General features: G+C 45.6%; 1 protein-coding gene across 2 annotated transcripts in view; it reads right to left on the bottom strand.

Annotated features, from left to right (window-relative positions):
- Window positions 1-14609, bottom strand: part of LOC119172183 (uncharacterized) — a 50476-nt gene that overhangs the window by 28855 nt on the left and 7012 nt on the right. For both annotated transcript variants that reach the window (XM_075885441.1, XM_075885442.1), the window contains exons 3-6: window positions 14092-14187; window positions 13551-13683; window positions 7072-7110; window positions 2850-2974 (exon numbers count right to left, since the gene is read on the bottom strand). In XM_075885441.1, the coding sequence (XP_075741556.1) occupies window positions 2850-2974; window positions 7072-7110; window positions 13551-13683; window positions 14092-14187 (393 nt within the window). The remainder of the gene's footprint in view (window positions 1-2849; window positions 2975-7071; window positions 7111-13550; window positions 13684-14091; window positions 14188-14609) is intronic.

Raw genomic sequence — 14609 nt, 5'->3', positions numbered from 1 at the left:
TCTTGAACATACTGCTAAAACGCTGTTGGCCCGAAGTGACGAGAATTTTTTTTTAGTAAAAAGCTGCTTCGCAAGAAATACAATGCAAGTCCTCAGTTTCATTTCAAAATCCTGAAAAGAGCACAATGGCGTCGACTGCCTGCGTTTGTGCCCTTGTCACCCCACCGACGCAGGACGACTAGGACGATGAGTGCTTCTTGGGAACCATAAATGTTGATGACTTTTCATAACGACAAATAGACCATGCCAGAACTCAGAAAAATTGTGGAATATATCGAGGAAAAACCGCAGTTGTGTTTATTGTGGTAGTTCCGCTGACAAAATGAAAAGTGTTGTTTCAAAATTCAATAATAATATGTGATGGTCAACATCCTAACACGTAGATGAGAGGCGTGGTAGTGAAGGGCTTCCGAAAGTTCAACCACCCTAGCCTGATTCTCGCATTACTAAGAGCCCTTCTGCACTTTGAAGCGCATGGTGATGTGGTGTATCTTGTTACGGTACAACAATGGTCTCACCACGGAACCAGAGTAGCAGAAAGTGCTCGACAGCTCCAACCTCGCCGCTCAGTTGCAGGACCTCCACAATGCAAGCGAAACGGTAATCAGGCATGACCTGCTCGTCCCGACGTGGGAGCTGCCCGTGGTGGCTCTTCCCCCGTAAAGGGATTTTCCGACTCACCCTTCCATAAAGCTTGTTGTATGCCAATGTGTTATTCTTTAATGTGCATCTAAGTCTGGGGTACATGGCCCTTAAAGGGGTACTAACACAAAAACCTTGGCCTCGCGTTTTGCTGCTGCAAAGGGTTGCTGGGGGCCTGTTAGTCATGACACGACACATCGTTTGCTGCAGCACGTGACAGATAATTGATCCGAAGCCCTTCATTATCAATCAGTTTCAGTTTCGGTTTGAGAGAGTTCCAAAAAACAGAGTGCGACTGTCACCACCTAGCATGTGCAGCTCTTGACCATGTCTGCACACACAACTGTGACGCACTTCCGTACGGTCTGCATAAAGAATACCTTTCGGGCAGGAAACGGGACTGGAATGTCGCCAAACACTTAACTTTCTAAGCGTGCGCCATGGTCACACACTCACAACAAGCTGCCAAGAAATATAGACTGCGAAAACTAACTCGGAAAAAAAATGGCGGTTATGAAGTCAGCATAACTTGTTTTGTGGACCATAGCGTGGTGACGTGAGGGAAGTAGGGGGTCACCTCGGGGTCCCCTCCGATGGTGTCTACAGCGCTAAGGAGTTGGTCGCTCGAACAAATTTCAAAATGAATTTAAAATACCTTCCAAGCTATATTCACTGTTGATATCTTCTAGATGACATACGAATGTTCACGAGAATCGACCCCGCAGGCTCTCTCAGCCCCGAAATTTTGTGACACTACCCCTTTAAGCGTTTTCGCCTCCACCGAAAACGAGGCCGCCGCTGCCGGGATTTGATTTTTCGACCTCCGTATCAGCAGTTGAGCACCGTGACGACTACACCAGCATGGCGGGTGATAAAGAATTGAAGGCCTAAAACCACAGAGTGTCGTTTCTGGCGCCCGCGTGGCTCGGATTATGACACCGCCACTTTTCCTTGATGCCAAACATACGACAGTGTAGTTTACTAAAGAAACTGCCACTCAGAGAAGTCGTACGTGGCTACATTACGCCAATATAGCTGCTTTAAGACTGAGCCTGGCGACTAAAATTTTAGGTCGGCATGAATGGTGGCTACATTCTGTCTGCACTAGCTTTCGATGTTGGTTCATTTTGGGTCGATTTACCTAAATGTTTGTTGTTAAACTTCCGAGTAAGCCTAAGGACTACCTTCTGTTTTCAAGCTCTCCTGACGTGCCAGTCGATGCATGCGCGTGCACAGCGCCCGCAAGCAGCCTGGTGCTCAGACAGATAGTTCTACGCAACGTATGGCACGCCTGCTAAGGTATAGTGACAAAGGCCTCGTTCTTGTTCACCTAAATAGTTTTACAAACTATTGGAGCAATCTGGCTTTACTCTCACCCACTGTGGGGAACTCGCGAAGACGTCGTTGGTTTCACCAATCAAATCAAAAAATTTCATGGTGTTAATTACTCACATAACTTCCCAATCAGAGATGAAATTGAGCTGCGCTTTCTGGCAAAGATAAAATGGGCAACGTTGCGTGCATGTTGGCAAACGTGTGGCTAGGACGCTGTTCACGTAGCCTGCCAAAAAACTTGACGCTATGGGCCAACTTCTAATGCAGATGCACTTCACATGAGCACGTGTGCTCATTTGAAGTTGACAAAAACAGCAACCCGTGAGAAAATGAAGATTTGCTTTGCATCTTCGACCCCATGACACAACCTAAAGGTGTTCTGGAATTATGATAACTTCCTAATCGTTTTTGCCCTATGACTTCGGGAAAAACTTTATTATATGGTTTACGTTTCTACTGAGTGGTTGCCTGGAATGTTCCAATCTTATTCTGCCCCTGATTTCCGATGGAGGCGGAAATGTTGTAGGCCAGTGTGCTCAGATTTGGGTGCACGTTAAAGAACCCCAGGTGGTCGAAATTTCCGGAGCCCTCCACTACGGCGTCTCTCATAATCATATAGTGGTTTTGGGACGTTAAACCCCACATATCAATCAATCATTATTTTCATTTTATCACTGATTCAAAATAACATTAGTTCTTTTGTCAACACTAAACGTGTTAGATAATACCACTTCTCTAGAATTTGCGTACAAATATTGCAATAGGAGTGGATGGCTTGACTACTTTAGCTACTTTTACCTTGAGTACTGACTCCCGTTTAAATCACATCAACAGCGACACTGAAGTTCCTGGGCGTTCCTGTCCTCACTTACCGAATGCATAAAAAGCATAGCATAGGCTATGCGCTCTTTCGTTTCATTGCCGAAGTATGCGGTGTGATTTAGAGCGGTGATGAAGTGTGTCTCCACGGTATAGGATTCTGGGAGGTCACGACTTTCTGTAAACAAAAATGTAGCGTAAAGAAGAGGTTGACAAGGATCATTCTCCAACCACATCTCGTATACTTCCACAGACATGAAAGCCTTCTTTTCTGAATAAATTTGTTTAAAAATAAAAAAACAAAACAAGCCCTTGATTTTTTTGTTTTTCTCCTTCAGTCACAGTTAGGGTCTTGTTCTAGCAGACTTGATGCATCATCGTCGTCGTCGTCATCATCATCATCATCATCATCATCATCATCCACATCATCCCGACTACGCCCACTGCAAAGCAAAGGCCTCTCCCATGATCCGCCAATCCACCCGGTCTTGCGCGTTAAATTACCACGTTATAACCGCGAACTATTTAATTTGATCGGCCCACCTGATTTTCTGTCTCCCCTTCTGCGTTTGCCTTCTATGGGAATCCAGCCAGTTACCCTTAATGACCACCGGTGATCCTGCCTACGTGCCATGTGTCCGACTCATGTACATTTATTTTTCTTCATTTCAGCTATGATATCCTTAACCCCAGTTTGTTCCTTGACCCCCTCTGCTCTCTTCTTGCCTCATAAGGAACACCTATCATTTTTCTTTCTGTCGCTCGCTGCGTCATCCTCAATTTAAGCCGATTCCTCTTTGTAAGCCCTCAGGTTTCTGCTCCGTAAGTAGTAAAGACTAGCAACATGCAGCTGTTATATACCTTCCAGTTGAATATTAAAGACAGATGACCATTCATGGTTAGAGAATGCTTGCCGAATGTTATCTACCCCATCCTTATTTTCCTAGTTATTTAACTATCATGGTTCGGCTCTTGTGTTACTACCTGTCCTAAGTAGACATATTCCTTTAACTTACAGTGTCTCTCCACCTATCGCAAAGTGGTGTTTCTGCCGAGACTATTGCACATTACTTTAGTTTTGCGCATATTAATTTTCAGCATGATGGCTGATATTTCTGCTGAATCAAACGCCTTCTCGTAACCTACATAGCCTTCATAGATTACGAGAAGGCGTTTGATTCAGTAAAAATATAAGCCGTCATGCAGACACTGCGGAATAAGAGCGTCGATGAAGTGTATATAAACACATTGCGAGAAATCTACAGGGGATCAACTGCTACCATGATGCTTCATAAAGAAAGCAACAGAATGCCAATCAAGAAGGGTGTAAGGCAGGGGGGCACAATCTCCCCAATGCTGTTTACTGCGTGTTTACACTCTAAAAAAACGAGTAAAAAGGGTGTCTGTTTGTCCCACAACAATAATCGTCATCTATATTGCGTTCCATCCTTGCGCTATCGCCCCGCGCCCGGTACATTCCGGTCACGATCGACATGCCCATTATCAGGGTTACATTGCATTCTCGATAGGAAAGCGGCCAGCGCCAAGTTTTCAAGAAAGGAAGCGCACGCAAGTCTGATGACGATTATTGTTGTGGGACAAAAAGACACCCTTTTTACTCGATATTTTTTTAGAGTGTACAAGAGGTTTTCAGAAGCCTATAATGGGAGCAGTAAGGGATAAGAGTTAATGGATAGTTCCTTAGTAACCTACGCTTCGCCGATGATATTGTATTGCAGAGTAACTCAGGGGACAAATTGCTACTCATGATTACGGAGTTAAACAAGGAGAGCAGAAAGGTGGGTCTTAAAGTTAATCAGCAGAAAACGAAAGTAATGTGCAACCACCTCGGAAGAGAGCAGCGCTTCAAAATAGGTAATAGTGCACTTCGAGTTGTAAAAGACTAAGCTTACATATGGCAGGTAATAACCGCAGAGCCGAACCGTGAGATTGAAGTAACTACAAGAATAAGAACGGGGTGGAGCACATTTGGCAAGCACTCTCAAATTATGACTGGTAGATTGCCACTATCCCTTAAGAGGAAGGTATATAACAGCTGTATCTTGACGGTACTTAGCTACGGAGCAGAAACTTGGAGACTTACAAATAGGGTTCCGCTTAAATTGAGGACGACGCAGCGAGCAATAGAAAGAAACATGGTAGGTGTAACCTTAAGAGACAAGAAGAGAGCAGAGTGGATTAGGGAACAAACTGGGTATAAGGATATCATAGTTCCAATCTAGAAGAAGAAATCGACATAGGCCGGGCATGTAGTGCGTAGACAGAATAACCGCTAGTCATTAAGGGCAACTAACTGGATTCCGAGACAAGACAAGCGGGTTAGAGGAGACAGAACGTTAGGTGGACAGAAGAAATTAAGAAGTCTGTGGGTATAAATTGGCAGCAGCAAGCACATGACCGGGTTAACTGGCGGAACTTGGGAGAGGCTTTTGTCCTGCAGTGGACGTAGTCAGGATAATTATGATTATGATGATGATGATGATGATGATGATGAATTTTCAGGCCTACTTTTCTGATTTCTGTGAGCAGTTCAACAATCATAAACTCTAATTCGTCCTCTGAGTTACTCATCAAGGATAAGTCAGCATTGAATCAAACGTTACTAAAATACTCTCCATTAACTCTTATCCCTAACTCTTCCCAGTCTATAGGGTCCTGAATACCTCATGTGAAGACGCCGTGAATAGCATCGGAAAGATCATGTCTCCCTGTCTTACACCATTCTTTATTGGTATTCTGTCACCTTCTTTGAAGAGAACTACGGTGGCTGTGAATCCTTTGTAGATTTCTTCCAGTACATTTAGGTAGGGTTCTTCGATGCCCCGATTTTGTAGTGCCTACTTTACTGCTGATGTCTCGTCTGAGTCAAACGCCATCTCGTAATTTATGAAAGCTATGTATAAGTTGGTTGTATTCTGCACATTTCTTTATTACCTGATTGACGTTATGAATATGGTCCAGTGCGGAGTAGTCGGTACAAAATCCTGCTTGGTCCTTTGGTGATTTAACTCTAATATCACCCTAATTCTATTAGCTATTTTTTGTAAATGGTTTGTACAGAATGGATAATAAGCTGATCGGCCTATAATTTTTCGAATCTTTGACGTCTTTTTTCTTATGGATTAAGATGATGGCATTCTTCCAAGATTCGGCCACCCTTTCCGTCAAGAGACACTATTTACATAAAATAGCTAGTTTTTCTTACACGATCTATCCTCCATCTTTCAGCAGATCTGATGTTACCTGATCCTCACCAGAAGCTTGCCCTCTTAGCATTCCCTTCAAAGCTTTTCGCACTTCTACCATTGCTGGTGGGGTGTCCTCTGGGTTACTGCAAGTTCTTGTAATAAGGTCGTGGTTGTCCCGACTACTGTACAGATCTCTCTAAACCTCCTCCGCTATTTTAACTATCCTATTCTTGTTGCTAGTTAATTTGCCTTCCTTGTCCCTCAGTGCATACATCCGGTTTTTGCCTATCTCTTGTTTCACAACTTCTCCGCCATCATTCAGGAGGTCCATTGTTACCTTATCCTCACCAGTACATTTGCCTCTTTGCATTCCATATAGAGTTGTCCTTACTTCCGCTGTCATTACTGGTAGGATGTCGAACTCATCTGATCCATTGTTGTTTCTCACATATTATCCTGGTTCTTTTGACTTCTGTACAGCTCTCTGTAGAAATCCTCCGCCATCTACACTATCCTATCCAGATTGGTTATGACGCTGTCTTCCTTGTTCCTCAACGCATACATTCGATTTTTCCCCTATTCACAAGTCTGCCTTCACAGTTTTTAGACTTCTGCCACTTTTTATAACTTGCTTAGTACTTTCCACGATTTGGTGCCTTCAGGTAAAATAGAAAAAAATTATTTCTAAGCAGCCAGTTTGTGATAAGATCACGTGCTACGAGAAGACCACCGGCAGGAAAAGAGTGCTCTTTACTTGTCGTCATAACTACTAGTGATGCTGACAAGTACTCTCAGGTTTCAAAGCACATCATAAACTAGACGGGTAGACGACCACCACTGAAGCTCATTTGGTAGAGCAGCGAAGCCGTTTTTCGAAGGTCGCAGGTTCGATCCCTGCCAGCCGCAGGGACCGAGACTTTTCAACCGCTTTTCGACCACTTTTCACTCTAAAAATTTACTTTACTATTACTTCTTGTAACAACTCCTATACTTTCCTGGGCATTGTTGTCTGTTACTTCTCAGCTATATTTATTCAAGGCAGGGTTATATTTGTCCGGAGACGTACCAATTACTGGATTACGTGATTTATTTTCCAACTGGTTTTCTGAAAAAGACAAGAGTGAATATATTACAGGCATGCAAAATGGCCAAAAACGACCCTTATGTTTTTCCGGGGCCAGAAGTGCGCGACTACTTCATGAATTTTTAGTGGCTAGGAGTGCGCGATAGCGAATTTCAGAACACAATCGAATCAAATTGTTTTTGAACTTGTTTACGTATAATAAGGCAGCTATTATGAAAGCAGAGCTAAAATGACAATGTAACATTTTTCTAATTAGCCCAAGAATTGCAAAATGCTTGATTTGAAACAAATATTCATTATATTCAACAAAGGAACATGGCTAGTATTTTAACCAGCAAAAATGACACTGTTCGACATAAGGCCATAGCGATGAATGCGATAGCAACACATCGAACTGTTATACGAAGTAAGACTAGGAGATTTACAAAACGTACGAAATGTAGCGAACGTGGTCGATTATACTCAATTCTCGGAAAAGCACGTAATTTCATCCCCATTCTATTCCATGCAAAATGCGCTTAATTCCATTCCTCGTTTTGTCGCCCTTCCATTCCGGGGCCGCAAAAATGTGGAATGATTCCGAATTCATTCCGATTCTGGATTGGCAACTCCGCAGCAATGATATGAGCCATGGTTGTGCATTTGTCATCACCATCAACAAAACTGCATGCGTATTTGAGGGCTTTCAGAGCGGCTGCCACATGGCAACGCAGACAAGCGGAACCAGAGTTGCGGGCTCGCGAAGCTGCAGCGGCATGGCTGCGCCGGCAAGCGAACCTGGAGGCGGCGAGATGATGATGATGAAAAACATTTATTATAAAATAGAGAGGTACGGGGCCAAAGCATGACCCCGCTACATGGTCAGCGTCCTTAGTCCGGGACACCGCATGACGAGGCCCCTACTCGCGCCCGTCTCACCAGAGCCCGTTGAGACTCTAGTTATGAGCAGTTGAGGAGGGCAGTCTTCCATGCCTCTCGGGAAGGGGTAGGGGAAGGGGGTAGGTGGGGATTTTTCGGACATGCCCACACCGTGTGGAAGATATCACACGTATCCCCACATTGTGGGCACCACCCATCTGTGTTCGCATCGAAATGTTTTAGGATTGCAGGACAGAGTAGAGTACCTGTCTGCAGGCGCCTTAGAGTTCGCTCTTCCGCCTTACTCAGCCCCTTTGCAGGAGCCGGGTAAAGGCGGTGAGGGTCGCGATAATAGGTCAGAATTTCTTTGAACCGCAGCAGCGGTGTATTGGCCTCCGAGTCATAAGAGCCAAGGTGAGGAGCCCGGTGGCTAAGCGCTCGGGCGGCTGCGTCAGTGGCCTCATTACCTCGTAAGCCCTGATGGCCAGGAGCCCATACGTTGCGTTTCGGGGCTGGATCGGCGAGAGCCCGTTTTAGAACTTGGCTGGCTAAGGGGGATATCTCTCCTACTAAGTAATGAGCACATGCTTTCTGGGAGTCCGTGATGATAACTTTCGAGTTGGGGTCCGCAGCAGCAAACGCTATCGCGACTTCCTCAGCGCGCTCTGGATTTTGTGCTCGGAACGAGTGCCCATTGACATGCTTTTCCCGGTGAACTACAGAGGCCGTGTAAAATCCCGTGGGCGAAGGCCCTGCTATATCTACGTAAAATACACCAGGTCGGGAGCCGTGTTGCCTCTCAAGCGTCCGAGCCCGCGCCTGTCTTCTGCTTTCGTGCGTGTGCTTATTCATGTTACTGGGGAGTGGAGAGACCGAGAGCGTATGCCGCCACAGTTCCGGAATATGCTCCGCCTTCTCTGCAGTGCAAGTGTGCTGTATATGTAAGCGGTTTAGCAGGCGGCGCCCGGGAGCCGTCTGCACGAGCCACGTATATTGATTCATAAGGTGGGCCTCCCGCAACTCCTGGTAGGAGTTGAGCACACCTAGCACCCTCAGTTTGGCGTTGGAAGTGGCCACCGGGAGATCCAGAGCTCGTTTAGTAGCCTTACGAATGATGGCATCTCTTCTTTCGTCTTCTTGCTTGTTAGTGCGAAGATATGGGACGGCGTAGAGGATCCGGCTAGTCATGAAGGCATGGGTGAGCCGAAGCGCGTCCCGGCCCCGCAGACCACCCCGCTTGTTGGAAACGCGGTGGATCATGCGCCCTACCTGTTCGCCTATTCTCTTGAGTTTCGCTATAGTGGAGTCTGGTCTGAGTCTGTGGTGAATGAACAGGCCCAGAATCCGGAGCTCCTCCACCTCTCTGATGGGAACCCCAGACAGCGAGATGTGTATGGCTGACTTATCTCTTGGCTTCGCTCTAACGTGCAGAAGCTCTGATTTGTTTGGAGCACATTGGAGTCCACAATCGTTGGCATACGCCTCGACTATGGATGCGGCCTGCTGAAGGCGTTCCTGCATTTCACCAAGGCTCCCTTCAGTGGTCCAGATTGTAATATCGTCGGCATATACTGCTTGCTGTGTGCGTTCCACCCTGGCCAATTCGCTTGGAAGGCGCATCATAGCAGTGTTGAAAAGGAGCGGTGATAACACTGCTCCCTGTGGGGTACACCGTGTTCCCATAATGTACGGGCCATATTCCTCGTCCTCGATCCGAAGAAGTGCCTGGCGTTTAGAGAGAAAATCTCTGACATAAGCAAAGGCCTTAGCCCCGCAATCGGTGGAGCTCAAGTTAGCCAGGATGCTGCTGTGTTTAACATTGTCGAAAGCCCCCTTCAGATCAAGGGCGAGGATGGCTTTATCATTGTGTTGCACAGTTATGGGCTGTATGACGGCCCTATGGAGCTGGAGAAGGACGTCCTGTGCAGACATGTGTGGGCGAAACCCAAACATGGTGTTTGCAAAGAGGCCCTTGCCCTCAAGGTATGGGGAAAGGCGATCCCGTACCATCGTCTCCATAAGCTTGCCCGCGCACGAAGTCAGTGATATGGGCCTCAGATTTTCCGTATTCACGGCCTTGCCTGCTTTGGGGATAAAAGTCACAAGTGACGTTTTCCATTCTGAAGGGAGCGCACGGCCTTCCCAGATCTCGTTCATGTATTTCAATAAATGGAAATAGGCTGTGTCAGGGAGGTTTGCCAACAGCTTTACTGTTATGCGGTCCAGTTCCGGAGCCGTACCCTTGTGCATTTTAGCTAAAGCCGCTTTAAGGTCATGCAACTCAAAACGGGCATAGAGTTGGTGGTTAGGCTTACCAGAGTACGTGTACGCTGGCCCAGGCGGGTCCTCCGTACGACAGAGATACCTATCGCACAGAGCATCCGCAAGCTGTTCCGGAGTGCCTTGGTACCCTTGCAGAGCTCGCCGGAGCTGCTTCTGCGCCTCCCCTCTCGTTTGAGAGGGGTCTATGAGACTGCGAAAGAGACGCCATGTCCCCTTCGAGCTCATCTGACGAGCTGCGGCGTCGCAGCGGGCTATCCAATTTGAATCTGAGAGTTGGGCAGCAAACGCTGCAGCCTGTTCCGTGAGTTGGGCTATGCGGATACGTAGTTTGCGATTAGTCTTCTGCTTTTTCCAACGTTTTGTTAAGCTTCGGCGCGCCTCCCACAAGTGTAGGAGGTGAGTGTCAACTGCGAGGATTTCTTCGTTGGTTTGGAGGGTAGTAGTAAGTCTTTTCTGAATGCTGTTTACGTGTTGAGCCCATTCTGCATAGCCTCCAGAAAATAGTACGAGAGGGATAGTCAGATTGCGAAATTGGGTCCAATCGGTCAACTTGGCTTGACCGCATTTTTTATGAGCTGACTTTTCCAGGAGTGTGACCCGGAGAAGGCAGTGATCACTGCCTAGAGAATCGTCCGAGTTCTCCCAGGTAGCATCTTTAGCATTTTTTTACGAGAGAGAGGTCCAGACACGTGTCACGGGTTACCGAGTTCCCCACTCGAGTGGGGTACGCCGGATCCGTGAGCAGCGTGAGGCGAAGGGTGGACATAAGCTCCGCCAGCTTACGTCTTCTGGCCTTCTCGTAGTGATAGCCCCAGTGAAGGCTGGGAGCATTGAAGTCTCCCACGATCACTAAGGGGTCCTTGTCTGCCAACTTGATCGCCCGGAGGAAGATTTCGCTAAAAGTTACGCGGGGCTTATGCGCGGGGCTGTATATATTTAGGATGTGTATTGACTGGTCGCGACGTCTGAGAGGCAGTACTCTGACCATTGTGTATTCTTGTTCAGTACTTAAGTATAAATCGACCTGAATCGCGGTATATGCCTTGTTCACCAGGATGCATGACGAGGGCCTCCCCTGGAAAGTGCTATAGCCAGAGAATTTAACGTCCAAACCGGGCTCCTGCAAAGCAAGCAAGGCGGGCATGTTTCCGAGGGACTGCAAGTAGAGCTGGAGGTGCGACCGTTTTTTCCAGGCTCTAAAACCCCTGCAGTTCCATTGTATAATCTCAAATTTTTGTAGATATTTAGCTTGTTTATTATATCAGCTAGCCATCTTTTAGTATTTATTTACGGTGCAAAGGACCGGTCCGGACCTGGAGCCGGCCCCGAAAAGCCTTCTTCTGCTGCCTGACGGGAGGCCGGCTTGCGTTTAACCTGCGGGGAGTCGCTCTGAGTGGTGTTTTTAATTTGGGCGATAACCCAGGGCTGCACGGCTTTAAGGACTGAGTTAGAGACCTGCACCACAATTTCGGGAAGTGCTTGCGTTAAGGCTGCCGTGAACATGTCCTGAAAGGACTCGCGGACTGAGGCGGCAAGAGTGCGGGAAGCAGCTGCCAAATGCCGAAGGCGTTACGCACTGCTACTGCTACCCACCAAAACGTTATCACTTACCCGTTTTAAACGCACAGGAAAGTTTGACATGCTTCCTCTAAGTGATTCAAAGAGGTTAAGAGATACCCGCGCTTCGAACACTCACCATCATTCAGTTCCTGGACATGTGGTGATTTATTTATTAAGTGCATCTTGCAAAGTATTTTGCTATTTCTCCAGTTTTTCTAGTATCGGGCCCGCACAAGAAGCATCGAAGAAACACAACTCCAATAAATTGTCATGGGAAGACATTTCCTGAGCTCTCTTTCAACAGCCCATGTGGCCATGTATTCAGGTACTTTGAAATGTTACGTATTGGTGTCCTTCGTACAGAAAGTAAGACACATACCTAGTGGCTCCCACGCAGTTCTGTGATAAAGTCATTGATCTCAGCAGTGACACATACATACATACATACATACATACATACATACATACATACATACATACATACATACATACATACATACATACATACATACATACATACATACATACATACATACATATTCATCATCATCATTTATTTACCCTTAAAGGCCCCTGTTGGGGTATTACGCAAGGGGGGAGCTAGCATACACAAGAGAAAAAAATGCAAACAGCCATTAGAAAGCAAAAAAAACTAAAATTTACAATGAAATTATCAAAATGCACGTAAAGGATAATGCGCTCAAGATGAAAACACAATTACACAAAAATCTCAATTCATTACGCATCATCACTCAATAAACTTGTTTCAAAATTTGATGGGGTGATGTACAATCACAACACTGTCACGTAAACTATTCCATTCTGCAATGGCTATTGGCAAGAAGGAGTTGTTGTACGAATCGGTAGAGCCTTGAATTTTTTAAAGACTGAGGGAGCGGGACAGGTGGCGTAAAGTGCGGTTTGGCGGGAGAAGAAACATGTCACGTAAGTGTGGAAAGTTACAATAGAGCTTATGAAAGAGGCATAAGCGAGAGGTTTTTTTGCGAAGTGCTAACAATTTAATGTCGAGGGATGATTTGATCTTTGTGACACTTAGCCGACGGTTGTACTTGGATGTAATAAAACGGGCTGCACGGTTTTGGACAGCTTGAAGTATTTCAACAAGGTACGCTTGATGTGGGTTCCATATTGCCGATGCGACTTCCAGTTTAGTGCGTGTAAATGTATCGTATGCAAGTTTTCGGATCAAAAGCGGTGATGATGATAGGAACCGTCTAATAGATCCCAGAGATATCTTAGTGGTGGCTACCAGATTATGATAATGTTCGAACCATTTGAGCTTGCTAATGATGGTAACCCCGAGGTACCCGTATGAATCAACCAGCTCAATAGGAAGAGAATGCAAAGACTAGGAGCAGGGCATGAGAGTGTTTCAGTGACACGTGCATCAATTTATATTTTTTGGCGTTAATTTGCATGAGCCACAGAGTGCATCATTTTTCAATTGTATTGAGGTCACGTTTTAAAAGCATGTGATCGTTATGTGAGGTAAGGTAGCATACATACATACATACATACATACATACATACATACATACATACATACATACATACATACATACATACATACATACATACATACATACATACATACATACATACATACATACATACATACATACATACATACATACATACATACATACATACATACATACATACATACATACATACATACATACATACACACATACTAAGCCAGGAAGAAGGGTGCATTCAGCAGAAAGCTTGCAGCTTACCGACATCATTCACGACATCATAAATCCCCGTTTCGACGTGGATTCGCGATATTCGGTGCGCCAGTCTTTTCTGTGATGTACGTTCCCAATTCTCACAAGGTTCATTTCTGTGAGTGTGATTCACCATGCCTGTCTGAAAAATAAAGAGCGGTTTTCCTATCCCAGTTGTTGCATGGCATATTTTACTGCATTGAATTTGGTCCATTTGTTGATTTTTTGTTTATTTTTTGTTTTGTTGATCTATTTGTTGATTTCTGAAAGATGGCATTAACAAGAACTTTCCCCAATATAAATATTACATGACCTCTTTGTCAAATCTGTCTTGTATAAGCAGATTGTCATGTACGGATGTATAGCCAGGAGTTTGTTTCAGTAGGGGAGTAGGAGAAGGGAGGTCAAGTCCTCTGTGTGCGCCTGCATGCTTGTACAAGATACAGGCTAACAGTGAAGATTTCGAGGCGTGTTGAACACATCTACTTTACAGTGGCCAAAATGAGGGCTACTTGGGGCAACAGCGTGTAACTTAAAATTCTTTACTCACGACGTGATAATTTCCTGGAACTACCGGCTTGAGAATCAGTGATGCCAGCTTGTCCGGATCTTCGAACAAGTGTCTCTCATAGTGGGAGCCTTGAACCTGCGTAAAACTTGTGTGAACACTTCCACGTGACTGTGAACTTCCATGTGAACTTGCGCATAACGTCTGTGAACACTTATGCTTGAAATAAATAGTGAATAGTCATTGAATCAAAAAGCACCATGCCTGCTCGGTAGGCGCAGTCCGTCATAGCGAAAGCTATAACAGCGGCCTTTCAGAGCCTTTTCAAAACACTCAGTGGGTAATTACTGCAAGGACACTTTCTTGGTGCCCACTAGGGCATTATTAATAAACTTTTGGGTAGTAGGCAGGCCTCCGCTATGCTATCTTTTGTCATTCTTATGAAAAGCGTGGTATCTTCAAGACACTTCCTAGGAATTTTGTGCCAATTGTCCATGCAGTGGCTGACGACGATGAGGAACTGTGGCTGAAGTGGGTATGCGCCACAGTTAAGAGGGGAA

This window comes from Rhipicephalus microplus, unplaced genomic scaffold (genome assembly GCF_043290135.1).
Source record: "Rhipicephalus microplus isolate Deutch F79 unplaced genomic scaffold, USDA_Rmic scaffold_147, whole genome shotgun sequence".
NCBI classification, from domain to species: Eukaryota; Metazoa; Arthropoda; class Arachnida; order Ixodida; family Ixodidae; genus Rhipicephalus; species Rhipicephalus microplus.
Note: the sequence above shows the minus strand (reverse complement) of the source record. Positions and strands in the feature narration are given on the sequence as shown.